A 25,903-nucleotide genomic window follows, 5' to 3' on the forward strand; every position below is an offset into this window, starting at 1 on the left:
CAGCCAATCGATGTTCCCCAAATGAAGCAGCCGAAACAGCCAGGCTCCTGTCAGAACCTCTCTTTGACTCCGAGTCGATACCCCAGGCCACGGAAGAGGAAATCAGCAATTTAATAGCGGCAATGGGTAACCACAAGGCTCCAGGCGATGATGCCATCAATGCCATTGCTTTAAAGCTCCTCCCCCCTATTAGCAAGTCACTAATCACGACCATAATAAATAAGTGCTTGCAATTGGGGCACTTCCCTTCATCATGGAAACGCGCCGAAGTAGTTATGATCCTGAAGCCTGGTAAACACGAAGCCAATCCCGCCTCCTACCGCCCGATCAGCCTACTACCAGTACTCTCCAAGATACTCGAAAGAGTATTTTTGACCAGAGTATTGCCGGTGATTGAGGAGGCTGGTCTGATCCCTGATCACCAGTTTGGCTTTAGGCGCCGCCACGGGACACCAGAGCAAGGCCACCGAGTAGCGCAATATATCCTGGACGCCTTTGAGAATAAGAAATACTGCCTAGCAGTAATGCTGGACATTAAGCAAGCCTTTGATCGTGTTTGGCACCCCGGTCTCCTCCTAAAGCTCAAAAACGGCCTGCCCCAGCCATATTTCAAGTTCTTAAAATCGTTCCTGGAGGGCAGAAGATTCGCCGTCAGGTGTGGAGAAGCGCGCTCAGACGTCAAAGAAGCCCGTGCAGGAGTTCCCCAAGGAAGCGTTCTCGGTCCGCTCCTCTACAACGCGTATACGGCTGACCTGCCGGTGATACCGAGCCAGTACATTATGGCAGCCACTTACGCCGATGATACTGCGTTCCTAACAACAGCAGATACCCCAGCAGAGGCCTCCCAGACTATGCAGGAGCAACTAGATCTACTGAACACGTGGCACACGAGATGGAATATATCGGTAAACAGCGACAAGTCAACCGCTACCACCTTCGCAACTAGACGCGGCACTTGCCCACCAGTCAGTTTCAACGGGTTCCCAATCCCAGAGGTAGCCAATCCAAATTATCTTGGCTTTACACTGGACAGGAGACTTACATGGAGACCACACCTGCTAAAGAAGCGGAAACAGGCGGAGAACCGAGTCCGTGAATTCTACTGGCTGATGGGCAGACAATCTAAGCTACCGACTTCCACTAAGCTCCTTATCTACAAAGCGATCATAAGGCCAATCTGGACGTATGGCATTCAACTGTGGGGCACTGCATCGAAAAGTAACATCAACATAATCCAGACATTCGAAAACAAAACGCTCCGCACAGTCACAAACGCTCACCCTTTCCACGATAATGCCACTATACACGAGGTCCTCAGCTTCCCCTGGGTGAAGGATGAGATTAAGAAAAGCAGCAGGCAGTACATGCAGAGGCTTCAAGACCACCCAAACAACCTGGCACAAGACCTGCTGGACACCAGTCAACGCACCAGGAGGCTGCACCGATCACACCCTTTGGACCTCTCTGGGATTAGACACGCAAATTAAATTAAATTATATACATACATTATTATATACATCATACATACAATATCGACAGTTATTGTATAGTTTCGCAACAATTTATGTAATCAATTAATTCTCTACCGTTAAGTTTAGTCATCAAATTTAATGATTGTCCGCGAAGGACAGTTTTAAATTAATATATCCAAAAAAAAAAAAAAAAAAAAAAAATTGGTATTAAACTGAGTAGATTGTCTGATATCGTGTTCTTTTGGGTCTTTTCTAAATGAGAACACAATCTGCTATTAGTTCAACATACCGAACGCACTGTTATTGTGATATTCTTAAAAATTAGATCAGACCCGAATGTGTCAACACTTCATGGGGAATTTCACACATTGAAAGTTTTCTGGTAAACAATTTCCTTTCCTTTTGCATCCAAAGTTCAAATCAAACATCCGCAAAGATGAAAGGGGAATGAAATGGAACTGCAGCGCTTCAGAACTTTTCAGCTCGTGTGTGTGTGACAGGTGACAATTTTAGCCAAACTTTTACGACCCTCGATGGGCGGGTTCTATATGTGTAAACCGAACCTTTTTGGTGTGAGAGGGGGATGTTACTGGTTTCGAGTACTTGAAAAATTAATGTACCCGGTCGGTGTTGGCAGCCAAACGCTTGACTTGTCCTCCGAGGTTCGGGAAAAATGCATAGACAAATGTCAAATATTTATTGAAAATAAACAAAACTGGCTAACAAACCAACGACTGACAAACATGACGTTGGACACACGGGGTTGTCTCGGCGAGCTGCGTCAACAGATTTCCAAGAAAAGAAATAAAATGAACGGTGTGAGGGGGAGCACGGAGCTCCAAACTGACCAGAACTGAAGATGTTTGGTCATGCATCAGTGCAGCGCTGCGTTAAAAGCCGGGAAACAGTGGGAACCAAACGAACGGGTTAAGATTGGATGGCTTGGACATGGACTCACGGATGGATGGATGGTTGGATGGTTAGATGGTTGGATTACTTGGGTGCCAGACGCATGCCGGGGAGCTGAGTTCTTGTTGGGTCCCGTCAGTGGGTGCTTCAAAAGCTGCTGACCGATGGTGGTGAGAAGAACACATGCTCTGTCTGTCTGTCTGCCTGTCCAACCAACCAGCTCTTTCTCTACCGGCTACTGGCTTTTCCTGACGTCTTCAAGAGGCGCATCCAGTCCGAGTTCTCGGATCCATGTTCGAGTTGTGTTTTGGAAAAATATTTATCCAGGCCCCGGTCTGGTCTGGTCTGCCCGCCGATCGCAATGATGATGTTCATCATGATGGGTATGGGACAATGTGGTCGATGACTCCAATGGGTTATGCAAGTAATGCTTGATTTGGTATTGAAGACTGGTAGCTGCCACTCAATGGAGTCCGTTGTTGTTTGCATGACTCACAGCAACAACAAGCGCGATGTGTGGGTGATGCAATTAGGGGGAAATGCAGTTTGAGGAGCTGTGTGTGACGTTTTCCATTTCCATTACTTGCAGACGTTTATGAATTTTCTTCCCTTGAGTAGAGTTGATTAAATGAAAATTAAGTGATTCATTAAAATAATAATACAACGAAAGAAATTGGCCCTAACAAACATGTGAAAACTTAACTTATTTTATAAAAATCGATTATGACAATAGACACATCATATATGTACAAAAACATCTTAATTTCTTATAAGATAAACATTTAATATTCGATTAATAATTTTATTTATGTATGTATGAAAGTTGGCAAGGTTTTTGGACATCGATACATAGCCGATAAGTTATTATTACTTTCCAACCCTATAAGAAAATGCAAGTATGTATATCGATACTGCAAAGTTCCAGCTCTATTTGTCATTACTTGCAATTCATTTTCGTAAAAATCAAGTTTGTTTCTTTTATTAAAAGTCTGCAATCTGAAGTGAATTAAAGTGAAGAATATATAGGCATTGCATACTCTTGACCAATCTCAGGTAAATATAAACCATTATAGACGCACTAAGAAAAGGCAACGAATATGTAGGGGAATTCTTGAATCCACGTGCTTCTAGAATCTAAAAGCATTTTACTGTTTGCCGTTTCATTCATATCGACACGGCGCACGCGGTACAGAAATATTTTCACTATTTTCGGACAGGCGGCTGGGGATTTGGCTATCTTTGCCCCATGGGGTCCGGGTTCCTCCCAGCCGTTCTTGTTTTCCTTCTGGCCAATTATGCACACAAACCGACAGCTGGAGGCAAAAATTACAGAGGCACGGAATGGGGCAACTCCATCTCCTCGTTCTCCAGCTGCTTATTAAGCCGTTGCAATTGCAATCCAACTTCAAAGATGGCAATGGAAATTAACCAATTGCTGGGATAGACAAGCTGGCTGTTAAGGTAATCTCCAGTTAGTTGGCAACTGGAGTGCTTCCTGTCTCAGGGACTTTATTCGCCTGTCCAATTATTTCTGCAAGTGTTTTGCATAAGCAAACTGCCATCAACTTGCATACAAATAATGATTTTTGGTAGCTGAAAAATATTTTATAAAGACTAAACCAAAAAGGACAGCGAGACGAAGCAAATTTTAAACATTTTGACAACTTACTGCCGAAAAATACTTAAAATGGTCTCATAACTCGATGAATGGTCGGGGAAGTAATCAAAATTTTAACCATACTGCCAGAGACTCCTCAATGTGATGAATATATAACAAAAAAGAGCAGGATATGCTTAAAATTAAAGGAATACATATTTACATTTTTATTAAAGAAGACACGAAAATTTATGAAAATAATTGGATTTTGATCAACTTTTAGTAACGAAGGTAAAGGCACTGAAGACGTCAAATGAACCAACCAATGAAAATTATAAATGCATTATTTTGTATAAGGAAATTTACCTCCAGCTTAATCAAATTAATAACCGTCAATAAATCAAACAAAAACTCCGCTTTAGTGACTATAAAGCGTTTCCGAATTACTTTTTTCCTAAGTCATCAATAATTGACACCAAACATGCCAGCCAATAATAGTCTGAAACATAGCTGTGAGACTATCACTTTCACTTTGTGAAAAACTGAGAAAACTTGGCTTACCTAAAAAATTGATTTAAAGCGATCCGAACAAATGTCTTGAAGTCAAAGCAAAAAGCAGGAAAAACTGCTCTGGGCAAAGTTCAAGCGTAAAGTGTTAAAAGCGTGAAAGAAAAACTTATCGACAGCTGTCAAAATCGCCCAACTCAAGAGGAAACCGGCAAATGGCATTTAAATGTTTTGACAAATGACAAATTTGCGGTAGCCAAAAGCATAAAAAAGGTAAAGAAGTTAAATAACTGGAGACTTGAGGCTGGAGGTGGCCTTTTCAATGGCTATTGCGAGACATGTCTAGGCCTCTTTAGCTCCCAACCCGTCCCTCTAAACTCAAATACCCCCTCTAAAATGTATTCACGTTTTCCACCGCTGACAGCTTAAGTGAGAAAACTATTGCTGATTAAATGTTTTGACAAATTGAACGCGCCACAAAAAATGAAAATATTTATACACCATTAAAAAGTTTAAAAAAGCTTAGATTGGCAAAGAAAAATTTGGCTTTTAGGTTCCAAAGAAGTCACTGGAAAAAATGGTAATGACTTAACTTTTCTATGATTCCTAAAGTATCTATTTGTATGTATAATCTTTTTAGCAGTAAAATTTCCTGCAAAGATTCATTGCTTTTCGTTCTTCACTTAACCCATTGAAACTTCAAATTCAAGTTCCCAGGCTAAAAACTTTTCTCATTCGCCCCAAAGTTTGCTGTTGATCCTTCCCTATAACTTATATGCCATTTTCCTGCAATTACGTCAACATTTTTGTCTTGTTTGCAAAAGTTTTATGTTGACAATTGCCAAAAAAGCTGGGCAGCCGAAAGGAAACAACTGCAAACGGCAGCAGACTGCAATTTGGAGCTACCAAAACATGCAAATGGCATACCAGGTCAACATCTGGGCCCCAACTACCAACTACAACTGCCGTTTGTTGGTCAGCGATAAAGTTTATCTCGAAAGTTGCCCAGCTTTTGGTTGAGATACTTGTACATTTTTCATGCAATCCAGCTACAGCCAGCCAAGTCAACCAATCAATAATTCTCATGGCACAAAGTTCACAGCAATCCAGAGCAGCTGCCCCAGTAGGTGATTTATTGGCAATGTTGTCTTGAGGGCTTGTTCTCGACTTGTTCGGTTTGAGCAATTTAATTGATTGGCCTGGGAAAAACTGTCCGAATTTGAATAATGAAGCGTCAAGCTGATTTGGGCAGCATAGATTGAAAGTTAACCTCTTAGATTCGTTGCAGTCTAATTAATCGTTTATTGATTTATTTAATTTTCAGTGGAATTCAAGATTCTGTAGAGTTAAATAATTAAGTGGCTTTGAATTCGAGGGAGTCAAGGACTTCAAAAGTACTGTGGAATTTGAAGGTTTCTAAAAGCATATCATGTACATATATATATTCTTTTTTAAAAATAAAATTTGTTTAATAGAAGAGAAGGGGCGAAAACATGGCTGAGTCAAGCACCGCATTATCGAAGGACGAGGCCCTGCTGAAATCCTTTAAAACGCAGCTAAAGGATAATGTCCTAAGCATGTTGGTTAACTTTGAGGAGCTCATTAAATTAGTTTCTCCGAAGACTCCAGGCCAAATCACAAATAATACAGAACAAGAATTGAATGCTTATGAAATGCAGGTGCGTGCTGGCAATTTCGTTCGCGCAGGAGAAGCACTAATTAAACTGGTCCATGATGTCAAGGAGTACCAGATTATTTACGATCATTCCTTCGTCGAAGAGGAAATGGATAGACAATCGGAATCAATGGAGGCCAAGGTGGTCGAGTGTGACGAAGCACTTATCAAAATTGTTAAGGATTTGGAAGACGAGTTGTCGGATCTGGAGGACGAGTACTACGAAAAGAGCGGTGGACCTTACTAGGATTCAAGCGATTAATGTATTTCATCATAAATGATTTTTTTTTATCCATTCGTAAAGGATAACCATTGTAAACAAAAAACCAATAAATAAACTATTTTTCCCTCAGTGAAGACAAAACAAATTGATTTAATTCAGGCAAGAAGGGTAAAATGTCTTGGAATCTTAACCAATGGCATAACGAGCTTCCTCTGTATGCAGATAAGTAATAAATTATTAAGCAGCCTAAAATGTATTTACTTGGCAATTATTTATTCAGTTTACTAGCTCAAATAAGGTTAATTAAAACATTCAATATGACTAACAATGTTGTTACTTCACTTGCAGCCCTTCGATTGCTGAAAACGGACGACTTGTACTCATCCAGTTTCTCCGGCGGCCTCTATCCGCCGCTCTTCAACGTGGTTCCACGGGCTCAGATCTCGGTGAATGCCACTTGTGGCCAGAACGGTGCAGAGGAGTACTGCAAACAGGTCGGCGCCAAGCCGTGCGGCATCTGCAATGCCCATTCCTCGGATCGGGCCAAACAGCGCTCCATACAGTCGCTTATCTCGTCGGGATCGGGATCGGGATTCGAAGAAGGCTGGTGGCAATCACCAACGCTGCAGGGTGGCCGGCAGTTTGAGTATGTGACCATACTATTGGATCTGAAGCAGGTAAGTCAAACATAGCCCGAATGGAGTCCCAACTCTCGGTGCTGTCATCTAAGCCATCCAAAATTGTCGGGGCTAAGCTCTTGCGACAGACGAGCTGTGATCCAGTTTGTAATTAAGCCGCTGAGTTGTCACTCATTTACAAGCGATTTAACGCCAGCTCCATGATCCATCGTTGTACATGCTGTGGTCTGTCTAATTGGAACTTTGAAATGTGATCATCTCGCCGTTGAGACTGGAATCGAAACCAGTTTGAAGCCTATGCAGTTCTAATGCTCAAAACGGCCAACATAAATTCGTTTTGATGGGGTTTTGATTAAGTCATATTGGCTTACATGGGTGATATTTTCGTAGCGACTTTCTTTGACAGGGAAATAGAAAATAGGTTTTTATTTCCGTTAGTTCTTAGCCTGAAGATAACAGGCGAAGATAACAATATTAAAATATCCATGCATTTTAACAACTGGAAACCTCTTTAAGCGGTGGGCAATGTTTACAAATACACTTTGCTATACAAATTTTTAAATGTTTTAATGTAATTTGTTTAGTCACAAAACATTACATAAACATTTCCTCCCAAATTCAAGACAGTGGCCCAATTAAACTGGCGTAGACCTCCCAGAAGGCGTCTGTTAGCATATTTAATTTCACACTTGCCGCGGATCCTCAAATCTCGATTGGGTGCTAATCGTCCGTCGATAGTGTTAATTGGAATTTCAAAGTGCATCCGACCACGGAAAGCCATCGCATTCGCACTTCCCCAATCCAATCAATTGGCTAATAATGTGCTAAACCCAAGAAGAAAAACCGAAACGGGAAATGTGTATCATCTGTTTTGCATCAGCCGACGCAAAGTTGACATTCAAGTGCGGCTTGCACTCGAATCTTCCAGCAGATATATCAATGTTTTGATATAATTCCCCCATTGCCATATACCATATGCCCCTGGAGCAACCGACCCAACCCTTCCGGCACACAAAGAGGAAAGAAAATGCTGGCCCAGACCCAGACCAGGCAAAGGCAAAGGCATTGAGTGTGCACTTAATTAAAACGAGAAGCAGCCAAGAAGGAGGAGGAATATATCCACAGACTGGAAGTGATTTAAAATTAAAAACATTGTTTTTGCATATGCCTTAAAGTATGAAAGATTTATGACAGCCATGCGTTGCTCTCGGAGTTTATTAATAAATTCCTGCACGTCTCTTTCGCAAAAGGGGCAACTTTATACAGAAGTATTTAAATTGGTCGCTTCACTTAATTAATGCTGACAATACTTATTTCTAGTTGCCAAACTGAGTCCAAATATAAATGGCCAACCTTTTATGGCCTTCCTCTATGTGTGTATGAATGTGTGTATCTATGTGTCGAACGATTCGCTCTTTTTTAAAGCAATTGTGCCATGTACTACATTTTTGGTCAGACAACGAACGAGCACAATATGTATAGGTTCCCATGATTTTTCAGATATGGACATAGCGGATGCCGAGGAAACGAAGTCAAATGAGGGGCATGTGTCAAAATTTACACGCTCCCATTCCGTTGATTTGCTTGAGTGACAAAGAATATTCACAGCTTGTCAGGAATTTTTCAAAAAATATTTCCTTCTACGTTGCTTTCAAGTTATGAAACATTTAATGGAATTTTATATTATTTTCACATTTATTAAATTTTAAAAACACTTTCATTTACTCATTTCTGAATAATGATTATTTCATTGTCTCCAGCCTTTCCCAGGCATTTCTAGCAGCTGCTGACTGTCCCATTCAATAAACATCGACGAAATTAGATGCTCCCCTAACAAGTTTACTAATTAGCTATCTGCACAATTAAGTGTGTTGTGTGATTTGGCTGTGAAAATATCTTGTGCATTTGTCACAACTATTTAGAAACACATTAGAGTGATCTCCCTCTGTTGCTCCGAGTCCCAATGCCAAGCCAACCGAAACCCAACACGATTTATGACCTTAGACGAAACTTGACATTGACGTTGGTGTGTCGCCATGTTCATGGGCGACAAAATCTTCTGGGACTTCCAGGCTTCGACGGATTCTTCCCGGCGTGGATTTTAACAATTAGACTAATCGAGTGATTTACAACGGCAACGGGCTCTGGAACAAGATAGAAACGACAGGCGTGTGTCAACGATTTGACAGCTTAAAATATTTCTTTCCGCGCTGGGAAAAAGGCGACAGACTCGGGCAGTCCTCGCAGACTGGCCAGAATCATGGCCAAAGATTGTCCGTCTATACATATGTCTCTTTGCCAGTCAGTCAGGCATTCAGCCATCCAGTCTGTCAGTTTGCCAGTAAGCAGTCTGTCAGCCTGTCTGTTCGTACAACAATGTCTAGATTTATGCTTGAATGGCTTTGGGGCGCGCGTGACTAATTGAAAGTCTAGCGAGAATTCTACGGACAACTCGGCCAGTGGCTTTAAAACTTCCAGTGCGGTTCTGGGATACTTCAAATGTTCTGAAAAGGAAAGCAACATCTGTTGCAAACAATTTATGGGTTGCAATACACGAAAGTCGATGCATAGGTAGATAGAAATGCGTTTGAAAATTTATGCTTAAATTTTTAAGCACTGTTTTTGTTTAATTTTGCTTAACACACCAGTTCTAGCATCAAATTGCAATGTAAATTATAATTTTTTAAGAAAAGTTTAGCTTAAATTAATGTCAATCATTATTGTTCCTTAATTCTATGCTTGGGGCATAAAATCCTAGCCATCAAAGCATTTTAAGTATTGCCGGCAATCATGCGACCAGTTTGGCCAATACGAGTATTACCAATTTGAAATGTTTAATGTTTGTTGGTTTGTGTATGACTTTTCTATACAGACATTTAATTGCTTCATTAAATTTAGCCAAATTTGGCCAATGAAAAAACAAACTAAATAAAGCGCGAGGGGCCGGTCACTTGGCATCGCTATTGGTTTCGTAACTGTAATTCAAATGTTTGACAAGTTGTTGCAACATTTGCAGCGCCAACAGAAGCAAACAACATCTGACGGTTGCAACAAACAAATGCAACAACAACGAGCAAAGCGTGCTACAAGCCACGTACGAGACGCATTTTAGGCACAGCAATTATTTTAATGGTCAATTTATTTATTTGTTTGGCCTGTGGCGATTTTTCCTTTTTTCCCCCCCGACATTTTCCCTGAATTTGCCTTTTAAAGAATGCTTACTCAGTTGCTTGCATTTGCATGAATTTGCAGCCATTCTTTTTTGTTTTCTTTCTTTTTTTTGTTTTGGGGTCTTAACGTGATTGAAGCTGCGCTTGAATGGTTTTCATGTCATTTACGAGGAAGCGGATTTTATTTTTAATGGCCAAAAGCTCAGGGCGTGCAAAAGTAAAAAACGTTAACGATGAAACAAAGAATTAACACAACTTCTCTGAGTTCTTTTAACACTAAATAATTTTTAACTTTTTAGATTATTAATTCTAAAAAAGTAATGATAATTTAGCTGATCTCGAAGACATGTGTACAAACATTTGAGGTGCAGCACCATTGAAAACCACATTCCATTAGCATTTAGAGCATTAAGCACTTGATTTAGTATACCCCACACCACAAGTGCTATTTGTACGATTCGAATAATTCTGTTTTACTTCTTAAAGTCCAAACAAGTTATTGAAAACTTTTTTCATTCTTTAGCCGCATTAATGCGCAAATTTTCAGCGATAAAAACTTGCAGCAGACACAAAACTTTGCGATTACTTCGGTGCGAGCAGCCAAAACACGTCGAAAAGTCTGAGTCTGAGTGAACGATAGAGAAAAGAAGGAAAATGTGCAAAAATATACGAGAAACATGTCTGCCATGTGGGTTCATTCACCAAGTTATCTAAAAGCGTGCCAAAACCAAAAAATGGACAACAAAAAATAGACGATTCTGTTTGTTCCAATGGGCAACCAAACTGTATAGTTTGGCCAAAATACGGCAAGATAAAATGAAACCTAAAGGCAAGCCCTAAATTTGTTGTCTTTTATTTTTAATTTGTTTCTGCACTCTGTCTACTTCAATTTTTCGCTCGTTTATTTTTGAAAATTTTACGATGCTTTCCACGTTCTGCGTATATGTATATATATATTTTTTTTGGCAATTAAATGAGTGTCCGTGTTAGTTTTTTGGTGCCTGGGCGCTGAGGAGCAAGTTTCCTGTCGGCTATGCCTGATGGACTTTCCTCATTGAGCGATAAATATTTGATTGCCATAAATGTTAATTCGTGTAATTTACGACATGCGATGCGCGCCCCCTTCTGCCACTCAAATTCGTTTATCAACTCAAATTACCCCGCCAAATTGGTATCCCATTTCGCTGCCGCCCATTCCCATTCCCACTGAATATTTTAACAATTTTGTTAGTCTCTCTGTGATTGGGCCTTATCAGTTGACAAGCATCTGGCAACAGGTTTCGGTGCATAAACAATAACTCACTCCCTCTGAGGAGGAGCAGCCACTGACCAAATATTTATACTAAGAGTGATCTTCATCGATCGTGGTGCGTTGTAAACAAGTTTGCTGTGTCCGCCGTCAATTGGTCGAAACTGATAAAAACGTCAAAGTGTTACGCCGGAGGCCTTCACCTGCCGCTTCTTCGATTGCAATCTACAACGATTTTCACATCTCCACGGGGCAGGAGCGCAAGGAGTCCACGTCACATAGTTCGCCTCCTTTATCTGGAACTTGTTTTCAACAGACTCCAAAGGCAGCAGGAAATCAGTTCGGGAGCACGGTCTACTCTTCAGCTGATTGCAATCGGAGGCTTGGACAGAATTTTTGATGGGAACAACATAATTCACTAGAGATAACCTATCGCCTTAATTCGTGTGTGTCAAACTCACTGGCTCCTTGGCAAGATATCGGAACTTCGGGATAAGGAAATCCAAATGCGGGTGGCGATTTATTTTTGGCATTGAAGATTGAAGAACAACAATAGAAATTCTTGTTCTTATTTTATTTCTTGTAGGATGAATACACATATTTTATAGATTACAAAGCATTTGTATTGACATTTTCTCCTATTACTCGAATATATCTCTATAATATAAGAACAACCTGGTATCCGATTTGGCTGAAGTAGTTAATAGATATCACTATTAACAACACTGTTACTTGCTCGTTTAAGTTTATAAATTTAGTTGAAAATAACTTTTAATATATTTTAGCATGATTTTTGGTTTCTATTAATATGTTATTGGAAGAGTTTCGAATTTTGTTGACCGGTTTAGAAAGAAATAATCCTAAGCTGAGTTCATAACTTATTGAAATTTTATTCTTGTTTAGTGTGGTAAAAATTTAATTTTTATTATACAATACATTAGCGAAAAATATCAATAGACATGGATTAATTGGCGATGAACCTTTATACACATGCAGTCGATAACTCTCTCCCTCTCTTTATGACGTAAATTAAATATATATTTCAATTGCATTAATTTTTAAGGCATTTTCGGAATGCCGCGTAGCCTCAATTTCCCAACTGAATGATGAATAAAAATACCACAGTATATGAGGATAAGTGGTATATGTAATATGTATTATATACAACAACTTTCCTTATCTTCTTCCTAGTTATTTTAATGTTTAATTTCTTTAGTTATATTTTAATAAGTTGAGGAGACAAGTAAAACGAGACTTCTGTGTTCCTTCGAAGCACTCTGCCAAACTTTATATCGCAACCAGGCCCAATGATTTCCATATTTCTGTTCCAGAAAAACGTTTTCATATGTTTTATTATACGAGGATTTGTAGGATTTTTTTAAGGTACTGACCATTTCACTGAAGTTGAGCTTGATTCTGGAATTTACAGCGGCCATGACTTTTCTTTTGGTAATAAGTTATCCGAACTATTTCATTGCTAGTTAAAAACTGCAAAGGAAAGTATTTTGCTCACCTTATTTATACATTTTCATAGTCATCATGTCGACTCCATAAACTTCTTGAAAAGCTAATCCATGTTGTCTGCTAATTGGAGTCTTGATTTTATCCATAAGTGTCGTGTGACCATTTTATTAGCTTGTCCGTCTTGTGCAGATATGCCAATTAACAAGGTTAAAAGTAGTATTCTGCAAAAGGGAGCCACTTAATCCTTTAATTCCCACAATAAATATTTCAATTAATTGCCGCAGAGAGTGAATATGAAAGCTTATATAAGATAGATGCAGACCAATTTATATACACTTTTGTGCTTGGTTTTTTTATATGTTTTAATGTTGATTTCACTTCTCTATATTCCCGCTTAAAATCCCCAAGCAGATTAATTTTTTGCCGGTCCCCTTTGCTTATTTATTTTTGTAATCTTATCAGCTTGTGACAGACGTCGTTGTTGCTGTAATCGAATACAGGCGGCATTCAATAAGGAGAACGCACGCATGCGCACACCTTTTTTTTTCAAATTTTTCTCTAACTCTCGCTGGCATTTGACTTCTTGTGTTTTTGCATTTTATCAGTATGGAAAATCGTGGAAAACAACGTATATGTGCTGCTGATGCCATTAGCTACTTAGTGAGTTGTGGGTAAACAAGTGGCTTTGAAATTTGATAGAGTTGTTTTTGGTTGGGTGCTGCACAGCAATTGCTCTCAGATATCGTTTTCTGATTTGTCTGCGGAGTTAACTTGGACTCGCGATGACTAGCTTAAAGTTGGGGAAAAATTAAAAAATAACGCTAGCCACATATCTGGTTAGATGGCGCCATGTGGCTGCTCTAAGTCAATGCGTCGTAATCAATTATACACCTGGCCACACCTTCGCCACAAGTCGCCCGTCGGAAAATTCAATTGCAAGCCTTTTATTGATTTCTCATTTTGGCCTGCCTTGCTTTTTGGCTTTACTGTGTGGCTTTTTTGGCCACTGATCTTCGATAGGCGCAACATTTTCAGCGTCTCGAACACGCGACGTTTTTGGCATTTGGATGTGGATTTGATATTTTTTCCTCCTCTTATTTTAACCGAACAATTTTTCCCAAATATCGTTTGTCAGCTGTTGCTGCCGGCCACGTTGAAAGGAGCCACAGTTGGGCGGCGGTTTTGGAGGGTTGCGGTTGGTTGACAGTTCGGTAGATTTATGACGCGGCGATGGCAATGTTGGCTTAAAAGATTTTGCCAGTACCACACGACATTAGCGAAGAGATATAGTCGTAGTTGGCTGGTAGTCATGCACAGATGCAAAGATATACACATACGCCTGCGAGTGAATAGAAACATCAGTTGGTGACAGAAACACTGACATTTGGGTGCGTATATAATTTATTGCTCATTTGCCCATCGGCTATTAAATCGAAGTCCTGAGGTGTGATGGTGGTTTGTTTATGGTGGGAATATCCATTTTTCAATCGGTAAAAGTTACAAAAAGGCGAACATAAAAACATTTAAAGAAACTTCTTTATAAATATTGTATGTTAAAAAAAAAGGTTTTTCAAAGATATTTAAGCCTTATACTAATGTGCTAAAATGATCTTCTCTTTTACAGACTTATCAAATCTTCTCCGTGTGGCTAAAATCGGCCAACTCTCCGCGTCCAGCCTCATGGATACTGGAAAAGTCCCTGGATGGGATTAACTTTGAGCCATGGCAGTACTTCGGATTGAGCGATGCGGATTGCCAGCGACGATGGAATTTATCCGGGCAAAATGGCAAATACGTCTTCCAGAACGATACAGAAATCATTTGCTCCACTCAGTTTTCGAAGCCGGGTCCTTTGGAGAACGGCGTGTTGCATGCTTCGCTGCTGAAGAATCGCCCCGGAGCCACGGATCAAAGTCCGGAGCTAATGAAGTTCATAACGACTCGGTATATAAGGATTCGGCTGCAGGGCATGCACTCCACGGCCAATCAGGACAACAGTCTGGACTGGCTGCTGGACTCTCCGTCGCTGGAGAAGCACAGCTTCTACTCGCTGTCCCAGTTGAAGGTGAGTGCCCGACTGGATTGTAATGGGCACGCCAATCGCTCTCACGAGTCACCGGATGACCCTCTGATGCAGTGCATCTGCCAGCACAATACCTGTGGTGTTCAGTGCGAACAGTGCTGTCCGCTTTTCCAGGATCGCCCCTATCAAATGGGCGGAGAGTGCGAGATATGCCAGTGCTATGGTCACGCCGAGAGCTGCACCTATGATCCCTACCTGGACAAGGGCATTTGCCAGAGCTGCTCGAATAACACGGCTGGCACTGAGTGCGAGTTTTGCGAGATGGGATTTTATAGGGAGCTGGATGCACCTCTTACCGATCCCTGTTTGCCCTGCTCCTGTAATCCTGCTCGTTCCACGGGTGGTTGCCAGTCGGATGGAGGAAGCTGTAACTGTTTGGAGGGCTTCCAGGGCAAAAACTGCGAGGAATGTGCTCCGGGCTACTATGGAGATGAGTGCAAACGGTGTGAGTGCGACGAAAGGGGAAGTCTTGGCTCTACGGGTTCCTGCTCGGGTGTGTGCCAGTGCAAGCTCAATGTGGAGGGCAGCACCTGCTCCGAGTGTGCGCCCGGATATTTTGACCTAAGCGCAGAGAATGCAGAGGGTTGCACCAGCTGTTGGTGTTCAGGTGTCTCGCAAACATGTCACAGTGCCAAACTGCAGACCCTGGCCTTTGAAACCCTCAACGATTGGAAAATAACCGATATTCAAAGAGTGAAACCAATTTCAATACCAGTTGATGCCGAAACGAACCGTTTGATCTTTGCCAACGAACTGGATGAAGTGGAGGCCATCTACTGGCAGGCTCCGTTGGGATACTTGGGGAATCGCTTGACCAGCTATGGGTCGAGGCTGCAGCTGGTGTTGTCCTGGGATGTGATAAGAGGCGATAGATCGGGAAAGCCCACGACGGGGCCCAATGTCATCCTAGTCGGCAAGAATGGACTGAAGATTGCCTTCGGCGATGAATCCTTGGACGGATTGGGAGTCAACTTAAATATAACCCTCACTGAGGTTGGCTGGTATCATGTGCCACCTACTGTCGTTGATATAAAAACAAGACTTCGGCGAACTGAGGGCGGTGACTATCACGGAGAATCCGTTACCCGTTCCCAATTTCTCTCCGTTCTCGTTTCCCTCGATGCTGTCCTTATCAGAGCGGCTTTTCACACGGATCAGGGGGAAACATCCCTCGAGAGAGCAGTCATCTATTCAGGAGGTGTGGAGTTGGGCGGAAAGTCATCCAGCCAAGTGGAGCAATGCCTCTGCCCAGCTGGCTATACCGGTCTCTCCTGCGAGGGCTGCGCCTTTGGATTCAAGCGGATTTACGAGAACACCTCGGACCATCAGATTCTGAGCAAGTGCATCCCGTGTCCCTGCAACGGACACTCAAACTCCTGCGATCTGCAGAGCGGAAATTGCGGCGACTGCATGCACAACACTTTTGGAGATCGGTAAGTAACTTATTATTATAATATTAATTGGGTTTTCCGTAAATAAGAATGTGAAGAAGAAATTTTTAACAAACCGTATTTAATTTCGAAGTCTGTAGTACGGACGCAAACCTTAAATCCTCCCCGTGCAAAATACAATCCACAGAAGACAATCCACACCTAGTAAAGTTTTATACCTTAGCACTGAGTGATGTATCCACTAATTCACCACTCGAAGCCGGGGCACACACCAGCCAAGACAACAATCAGTTACAATTTGAAATTCTTTATTTTCAGTTGCGAGCGTTGCCAGTTGGGTTACTACGGGAATCCCCTTCAGGGAACCCCCAACGATTGCAAGCGATGCGCCTGTCCCCTGCCCGAGGATTCCAACAACTTCTCGCCCAGTTGTCAGCTAAAGAGCTACAACTACATGGATCTGAATCCGCAGTTCGAGCTGATAGAGCATGCGGAGTACATATGCACCCAGTGTCCGGAAGGTTATACGGGTGATCACTGTCAGGTGTGCGACGATGGCTACTTCGGGAATCCCCGCCAGCTGGGAAGCAGTTGTCAGCGCTGCGATTGCGCCGGAGGACCCTGCAACGTGACCACCGGGGAGTGCATCACGTGCCGAGGAAACACCGAGGGTTGGCATTGCGAGCGCTGCAAGCTAGGCTACTGGGGTGATCCGGCCGTGGGCTGTGATCCCTGCCATTGCCACACGGAAGGATCGGAGAGCGGACTATGCGACAGCACCGATGGTCAATGCCTGTGTAAGCCACGTTATGCTGGACAGAAGTGCGATGAATGTGACGTGGGCTATGCCAATGTTGAGCTACGCTGTCCATCCTGCAACTGCGATCCATTGGGCTCGTTGGACCAGGACAGATGTGATCCCCACACTGGACAATGCCATTGCAAGGAGGGTGTCATGGGTGCCAAGTGCCACGAGTGCCAGGATGGTTACTTCGGCATGAATGCTGTGGCCGATCGAATGGATGACCTTGCTGCACTGCGTCAAAACTCCGATAGCGACGACGACGACTGGGAATTGGTTCCAGATACTGAAGATCCCAACAGCGAATCCGCGGTGGCCTGCGAGGGTAAGTACCCCAGATTAGAGCTCCAAGCGTAGCGTCTAAGAACAAAGAAATTCCTCGAAATGAGTTCACTCTCTCTGATAAATCGAGTGCATCTATGAAAAACAGATGTGGCAGAGGTGGTGGTCGGGTAGTCTATCAATAACTTGGAAAACATAATTAAATTGGCGTTCTACTTTGTGCCGTTAAGTGAAGCGTTTCTGATGCTCTTCAGTGGCCTCAATTTAAAGAACTTAATGCACAAATCAGTCAAGTTCTGGGTGGGATATATGTGCATCTGTTTCTAGGGGCAATAAAATGTGGGATGGTCTGAGGTAATATTCCGTTTCTGTTGTAATGGATATTAATTAAACTGGATATAATGGGTGTTTCCATTAATTAAGTCTTGTTATATTTAACTAATTCTTCGAAATACTTATGCCGGGTATAAACTTAAGGCACATTAAGCATTGCTCAATTATCTCAAGCATTAGGCCACAAAATTACAATTTTTCCTGAGGCCATCAACATCAAATTCAACTCATCCATCATACATAGTGCATTACATACATACACCCCGTCCATTGTAATGGGATATTTTCGTTATCCAGTTCTCCTTGAAGTTGGGTTTTCTATCTTTTTTAACACCATCTACAAACTGGACAATGGGCAAAAACCCGTCTCGAATTACCACTTCGTTGGTTATGAAAACCAAATGCGGCTGACGAGAAGAAGATGTTTATTGAGTTGTACTTGAACAAGAACTCGGATTGCATAACACACTGAAGGCCTATTCTTTTCATTTAAATTTACCTTTGTAAGCGATATTCCTTGAGGTTTTTCTGGTTGTTTCTCATTTTTCTAATTGTAAGTCAGACATCTCATTGTACTATGGGTAGATGCCCCCTTTTTTTTAATTTTGCTGTATTCGTTTATCCGCAGTCATTCTGCAAATTTTACTACCTTAAGGATTTTGCAAGAACTGCTATTACTTTTTCGTTGACTATGTGATGGGGCTCACTGCAAAGGATTTTAAATAGTCTTTTAAAAGAATTATGCTTTGAAGAAAAGAAAAAACTTGGCAACCGGATACACTATAGAAGCAAATAAATCTAAAAGAGTTTCAAATACTGTACACCAAGTTCACTTAAATAAAAAGTGTAGTATAGTATGAACTTTTGCCGTATCTGAAAGGTATAATAAGGAGTAAACAGTAAATCCTTGGATTTAATATCAAGTGGATCTGAGGAAAATATTCCTACCCATAATTACACATTTGCATGCCGACTTGGGCAGGCACTTGGCCATTTGGCATGACAGAAACCCCTCAAGTCGCCAATGCGAACAGTAGCACGTGCGTTTGGACTTCAGCTCGCTGGGAATTTATAACCCACGCATTAAATTGTGCAGCTATCTAAGAAATTAAGCAGCAAACTGCGAGATACATTTAGCCGCTGGTCATATTTTGTAATCAGTTCCATTTGCCGCTCACCAAGCAGCAGCGCCGCGTGCAGACACACTTTTGTGTTGACCACAGACTCCGGCACAGACAGCATGGAGCCACCACCTCGCTGGTCTGCTGCTGTCCAGTTTTAAGATCAAGCCACAAGCCAGGCCAATCCGATCCAAGCCGAGCCGAGCTAGCCACTTTGGCAATTCAAGCCAAGCGGCATATTTTCATGGGGCTGAGGCTCTTGTGCATTTGCTGTTGTGGCCGCTGCGTTGACATTTTTATGGACATCGGAATGCTCCAACCGCCGATTGACTCTCAGGCGGACCCCAAAAAAATAAAATAAAAAACAATAAAAAAAAGGCCAACAAAAACCGTGGCCACTTTGACTTTGCCCCTTTTTTCGTTTTTAGCCAACTAACTGATTAGCGAAACAATTTCAAATATTTGTGTTAAATAACTTGACAATTAATTGCATTTCGTGGATGCGGTTGCGTTTGTTGTGGTTTCAATGGGTTTGATTATTCGCATTTGGCGATGGGGTATCCGAACCAAATGAAGTTATACTATTTGGGGAGTACATTTTGTTGTGGCATTGGCGGTGCGTTCAAAGGAATTAAATAGTAGGATAATGGAAATTGCTGCTGAAACGGAGAGAGCTGATAATATTTCTAGGAATGGAATGAAATCATAAGGTGAATCAATCAAATAGGTATATGCATTCAAGACTTTATAATGATCCGTCTCAAATAAAAGATAGTCAGGCACATGTGCAAACAATTTCCAACGATTCACTTGGCAACTAGGCCAAACAATTACAAAATTAAACTCGGCAAAAAGAAAAAATTGTAAGTGGCGCAGTATCTTTTTCACGACAACAACAACAACGAAGAGTCTGAAAAATTGCCATGAAAAAAGCATCTTTATAGACAAGACGAGCCACGACTCGTTAAACAGACAGACGGACTGTCCAAGGTAATCAAGAAGCGTCTAAATGGACAAAATGGAGCAACAAGCACCACTAGTTGCTGTCAACGCATCATTCGAAATGGAGCAAGAGGATCCAATCCTCGGAGGCAATAAATTTCAAATAATTTCCAAGCACGGACAAACAAATGTGACATAAATCGTCTGGCTAACGGTAACGGAAGCATGCAAAGCCAAAACATTGACACTAATGAATGTGGCCAACACAAATGTAATTGTCGAATGACAATTTGTTTACAATTGCCAATGCAAAGCAACTAACGTTGGTATTTATTACTGGGCAGGACGATCGTAGAAGTATTTTGACTAACAGATACCCTATAGTTGGGATAACATATTATGAACACAAAGTGAAAGACGAAACACTGTGTTCCAACTTATTTGTAGATATTTATTTTTATTGGGTCCTTTAAAGTAATATCAATAGCAAAAAACATATGAATCAATAGTCTTTTTCCAACTGTAACCAGGTCATTATCGAAAACACTTTTTGCGGAGCCGGAGTAGCCAGAAGTTTGGCATTTTGATTTTCTAATTTATGGCCCAGACTTTCGCTCCAATCGAAGGCCCGTCTCCCGACTGCCGCCCCTCTGCTGGCCACCAAGATCCCGAATTGTATCTATATCTGGTTGCCTGGTTGCCATGTTTCGCTATCGCCAGCGTCCATGTCGTCGTCTGCTTCTCCTTTTTGGTCGTGGTGTGATTTTAATTGCTCTTACAAATGTTCTTCGTCGCGCATGCGGCGCAAAACTTTTTCGAGTGCAAATCTATGTAGCCCAGCTTCGAGCTGAAATTGGGCAAGACAAAAGCCCGAGATTTATAGCCTAGCCAGTCGACCCAGCCATATGTGCGAGAGGGAATTCTGTCCCATTTTCGGGGATACTGCATGCAACGTTTTCATTTTAGCCAGCTCGTGTGGGTAGTAGCATTAGAAAGGCCGCATGTTGCTTAGATTAGATGGTACTTTTGGCTCAAGCGCATACAGATATACAGATGCCTTTTGAGAGTCTATAAAGATAAGGCAAAACGTATTGTTTCCAATAGATACGAGTATTTCCTGTTAATAGACTTGCTGCAAACAACGTACTTTATGGGGTAGTAAACCAATAGACCATAAACCACATCCTCTCGTAAAATTTCATTATTGAAAAATCCATATCATTTTGTCAGTTAACACTTCGCATCATTTGGTGCCACTGGGTCTAAAAATTGATTTAAATACAGCAGCCAGTAATCAGCTTCCTCGTCTATTGCAAAAGCCCCACAGTGCCACCCAAATGAAAAGCCATTATAAATAATCTTCCAATCTGGGAAGAAAAATATTAATTAGAAAATAATACTCTCGCAGAGTCTTGAATGAAACCCAAGTCAAGCGCATACAATAATTAATAAATTATTTCCAGTCAATAAACTTTTCAGTCTCTGCGCATTGCAACATATATTTTCGTCGAGACTGCAACTTGGTGATTTGGTGAGGGGGAAAGTAAACAGCCACAGCCAAACAGGCACCCCGCGGATGAGCAAGCGCCGCACCAAGATATGGTGGAGTCGCAGTGGAAGTCGCCCCATGTCAGTTCATTAGGGTCAGCCAGAGGAGACTGGCAAATGCAGAGTGTTGTGTTGTCTTGGCGGTTCATAAAAATTAGTTAGCTATAAAATTAGTCCGCTTGCGGAGGAGGAGGGTATTCAATTCTCGTAAAATCAACACGAATTGAATTGCACTCCATTCATGGAAATCAAATTGCGTTCGCCGTTCAATATGTTCATACTTTATTGCTGCCACAATTTGTGAATGGGAATCAAAAGAACGCAACTCGCTGCCATCGCAAAACTCGCTTCGCCGACTGTTTATTAACACTCGGGAATTAAGGAAGTGAGAAGCAGGTGCGAGCCTTGTATAAATAGATATCTCCGGGCAGGTGAGTTTTGGACCTCGGTGTGACTTTTAGCTGCTCGTAAACCGAAATCTCCCTAGGAGATACAAATGTTCTGCCAGATGGAAACATTGGGGGAGAAGCGAATTGGGTGTCATTGACAACAGAGAGTGCTTCATGTGATGGCTCCTGGGGCAAACTTCCCATGGCATATGTATGTGAAAGGATTGTGTGGGAAAATGTGTAAACCATATAAGGCAAACCTCAAAGGGCTATATAAAATTTGATGGTTTACTTACTAAATAATTCAAGTAACAGAAAGACCTGAGCTCTATCAGATTAATTTCGTATCTTTTGAACTTTATAAACCATAAAGAATGTCAACACTATATTTCAGTGTTGCTATATGTGATACCATCAGCCACAACTCATCCCAGACTCTTGTTAGCACATTCCATGGACACACGATTATATCTCCTGCGATTCCCGACAGCCGTAGCGGTAGTATGTTATTTCCCTCACTTTCCTGGCAAACTTTCCTTGTCGGATCTACCAAATGCGCCATACTTTCTCCAGATCTAGTGAGTGCTGGTGAGGAACCTTCTCTAATCTAAATGACAACTAGTTGGACTCTGGATCTTCGTTGTGCTGCCCGAGGACATGGCAAGAAAATATTTTGGTCTTGCTTTTTTGGTTGGTGGCTTCTAACAGCACATTGATTGATTACAAAACGTGCGCCAAGCATTTTCACGGCAGCAGCAGCAACAAGGCAATTGTTTTTCGCGCTGCGACTTTTCCACAATGGCATTTTCTTCATTTGCGCCTAACAATGGCATCACTTTGTCACGATTTCTGCGCTCACAACTAACAAGACACACCGGCAACATGTTGCTAGATGGTGGATGTTGGCTGGTGGATTCATTGTGGCTGCTACCATTTAATGTTGCTGTGGCAGCCGCTGCCGTTGAATTATCACCGCGCATGTGTGACTAACCTCCCGAGGCGGTGGACAACAAAAAGCCAGGATCCGCCGTAGTCGCTTTTTCGGCTTTCCTTCAGAGGAGTCCCCGGACTCCCAGAGCCAACCTGCTGCTAATGTTTTCCTCAGCCCCAGTCATAATTTCAGCTGCCAACTGCCGAGGTCCCAGAGTCCCGAAGAAGACGGGGGATTCCTTCTTCTTTTTATTTATGAAAACGGCAGATGGTCTGCCCATTCTCCTCTAGCTGGTGATGACGTTGCCGCCGTGGCTACTGTGGCGTCTTTGAATTTTGACCGTCAGCAGCAGCAGCGGCGGCATGTGGCACGTTAATGATCTTGTTACCCTGGAGACTCCACTCCGTTGGACCCTTTTGCATAAACCGATTGAACGAGGTGTGCAGTGCAACTAACGAGCGTTGGCTTTGGCCCCTTTTCTCCGCTTCAATTTGAGTGCGACGAAGTGTGAGATGATGAATCTGTGAATCATTAATAGTTGGGGTTAAAGTTCTGTACACAATGTGAATGGGGTATGGGACCTATATAACTAATTGTAATTATTTTCACGAACATCATCCTATTTAATGAGCTGAGCTAAGGTGTTGTAAATAAAAATTGCACGTTAATAACTAGAGAGTGTACAATTAGGCAATAAATAAACTTAAGTTAGCTAAATAAAATTCAATTCTACAATACCCCTCATTCCAACTCCCCTCAGAACTTTAATATGCCCTATTGGCATTGCATTTTGATCGTGTTTCATGCTCTGGACGATTAGCACATCCCATGTTTTTCTCGTTGCGGTTTCACTTGAATTTGTTTAGACTGCTGCACTTCCGTTTGCCGTCTGGGATTTGTGTGCCAGCTGCAGCTGAAGTCATCTGACTATGAGGGAACCATCACAACTTTCAGATTCAGATACAGATCCAGATCCAGATCCAGAGACACCACGACAATTTCAGCCTCCTGGAGACAAACAGACACGACACGTCATCAGCTTGACATTTAAATTGTGCTCCTGATAAAGTTGCAAACATTTTTTATGACACAGCCAGAGGAAAAGGTGGGGATAGCATCGGGAATATGGTCCAAAAGTTGGACACATTGTTGGAGCACACAATGCAGCTTTTGTGGTCGAGAGTCGTATAGCCAAAGAGTTTTGCAGATCCTCGTGTGGTCCCAGGAAAAATATATATCACGGCCGACAATTAATGTCAGCTCAGGTGACAGCTTTTTCTTTATTCTCGTCGGTACTTTTACACGGATATGAGTTTTAACAGACTTGATTTGTTAACTGCTTTCTGGGTATAAGTACTTGGGTTATTTTTCACCTATTTTACTACTAACTATATTAGAATCTCAAACTAAAAAGAAAGTTTGATATTTTATTTTAATAATAAAGGTAGCGTGCCCGTTAGAATTCCTTTGTAGCTCTATTCAAAATTGGAGGCCCATTGATTGAGCTTGAGTCATTCAGAAAAACAAAACGCAACCACGTAGCTATCCAGTTTCCACTTTATGGTTATTAGAATGCTTTCAAAGCATGCCAAGCACATTAAAATATCGTAAAATCCCATACCGAAGTAGTTACTTTTAGTACACACAACTCTGGAGAGCTGAAAGTTTTGCTGTGCCATTAGGCGGTGTATAGTGATCTCCCAAACATGTCAAATCCATTTAGATAGTGATTGCATTTTGGCCCAGAGCATCGTTTGTTTCATTCGTTTTTTTTTTTTGTTAGTGGGCGTTCCCATCTTTCGGACTTTCCCCTGATGCGTTCAATCAATCACCATTTCTCACAGAAGTGCACGCAAACTGAAGTCGATTCGAGGCGTTTAATCAATCCGGCCATGTAAATAGTACGCCTCCCTCGATCCTCCAGTGGAGTTTAGCCATCCATTCCAACAGCCTTCTTCGCCATCCGCCTCGTTGCGTGAGTTGACACTCGAAAACGTAAATCACAAGAGCAATTAACAAGGCAAACGGCTAGGATCGTCAAGCCAACCATTTGCAGTTGGCATCGCCAACGGAAATTGTTGTTTGCTCAATAAAAGTAAATTGCAATTAAACAGAATTGCTAATTTCAATGATGACAGGCGCCATAAATTGGTATCTGTTTGGGCGGAATATGCTTACTAGATGGTAATGGATTCGGATAATGGCAGTGGAGGCATGATTAACTTTCGATATTTAATATTATCAATGCTTATGCTTTAAATCCAACTAAATTGCAAATTCAGTTCATGATCATGTTTTGGCTGCTATAAACTTTCGCCACACTGCAACACGTTCTCTCACTGCGTAAAACAAAGATTTTGCCGCCAATTTTAGCAAGTTACTAAAAAAAAAAATCAATTAAAATCAAGACGACAGCTGCCGCAGCACCAAAAAGAAATAATAAAAACAAGAGAACCGCAACAAGCAAAGCCAACATTTGGCCAACGTCAAAATTTAATGCATTTGCACTTGACACGCAAAGGAAGTTGCAACAGTTGCAACGGCGGCGCAACAACAGTTGCAGCCACCAAAAAACTGCCCATGGCCAAAAACAGCAAAAAAATATACATTGACTAAAAAGAAAAATCCTGGCTGTGGAAACAAGATCAAAAGGTCGAAGATTGCGCTAACCCGAGGACGCCCACTTTTTCGCACGCTCCACGCCGGATAAGCGGATACGTGTCCATAGATAAACATGGTGGATGTGTGGCCGGGTGTAATCTATAAAAGTGCCAGGCTTTGGATGCGAATGAGGCAGCAGACAAAGAGATATCCCAGGGGCGAGCAACCTCCGAGTTAGAAATTGAAAAACACTCTAGAGCCGCTGGTGAAATTCTATCATCAATAGGTGCTGTGGGTGAAAAGGATGAGGGGGAGGGATATTGGTAGTGTTGGGGTATTTAAAAGTGAGAGAAGGTGCATGTGACTACAGGGTTGTTAAGTATTACTCTGAATAAACACGGAATAAAACAAATCAGTATTTTTCATCCAAATAAACTTTCTGTGTAATCAATCGCAGAGGAAATACAAGGAATGCGATATATAATCCTATTATCCTATATCCTATATAATCCTAGTGCTTCACTTCACTTATTCTTAACATTTTCTTTTCAAATAGTTATAGGATACTTGTGCATA

General features: G+C 41.7%; 2 protein-coding genes across 3 annotated transcripts in view; both read left to right on the forward strand.

Moving 5' to 3' along the window:
• The window catches only part of LOC6611259 (laminin subunit alpha-1), a 66,799-nt gene that overhangs the window by 9,806 nt on the left and 31,090 nt on the right, over positions 1–25,903 (forward strand). For both annotated transcript variants that reach the window (XM_032716279.1, XM_002035778.2), the window contains exons 2-4: positions 6,732–7,060; positions 14,529–16,420; positions 16,697–17,505. In XM_032716279.1, coding sequence (XP_032572170.1) covers positions 6,732–7,060; positions 14,529–16,420; positions 16,697–17,505 — 3,030 coding nt within the window. The remainder of the gene's footprint in view (positions 1–6,731; positions 7,061–14,528; positions 16,421–16,696; positions 17,506–25,903) is intronic.
• On the forward strand, positions 3,311–6,494 carry LOC116800570 (mediator of RNA polymerase II transcription subunit 22). The gene is made up of 3 exons (XM_032716302.1): positions 3,311–3,434; positions 5,810–5,897; positions 5,961–6,494. The coding sequence occupies exon 3, from the start codon at positions 5,979–5,981 to the stop codon at positions 6,405–6,407; it is 429 nt and encodes a 142-aa protein (XP_032572193.1). The 5' UTR covers positions 3,311–3,434; positions 5,810–5,897; positions 5,961–5,978; the 3' UTR covers positions 6,408–6,494.

The sequence above is a fragment of the Drosophila sechellia genome, chromosome 2L (assembly GCF_004382195.2).
Source record: "Drosophila sechellia strain sech25 chromosome 2L, ASM438219v1, whole genome shotgun sequence".
In the NCBI taxonomy this organism is placed as follows: Eukaryota; Metazoa; Arthropoda; class Insecta; order Diptera; family Drosophilidae; genus Drosophila; species Drosophila sechellia.

Bases quoted from the DNA above. Each gene is read 5' to 3' on its own strand.
- LOC116800570 (XM_032716302.1), top strand. From the start codon at position 5,979: ATGGCTGAGTCAAGCACCGCATTATCGAAGGACGAGGCCCTGCTGAAA.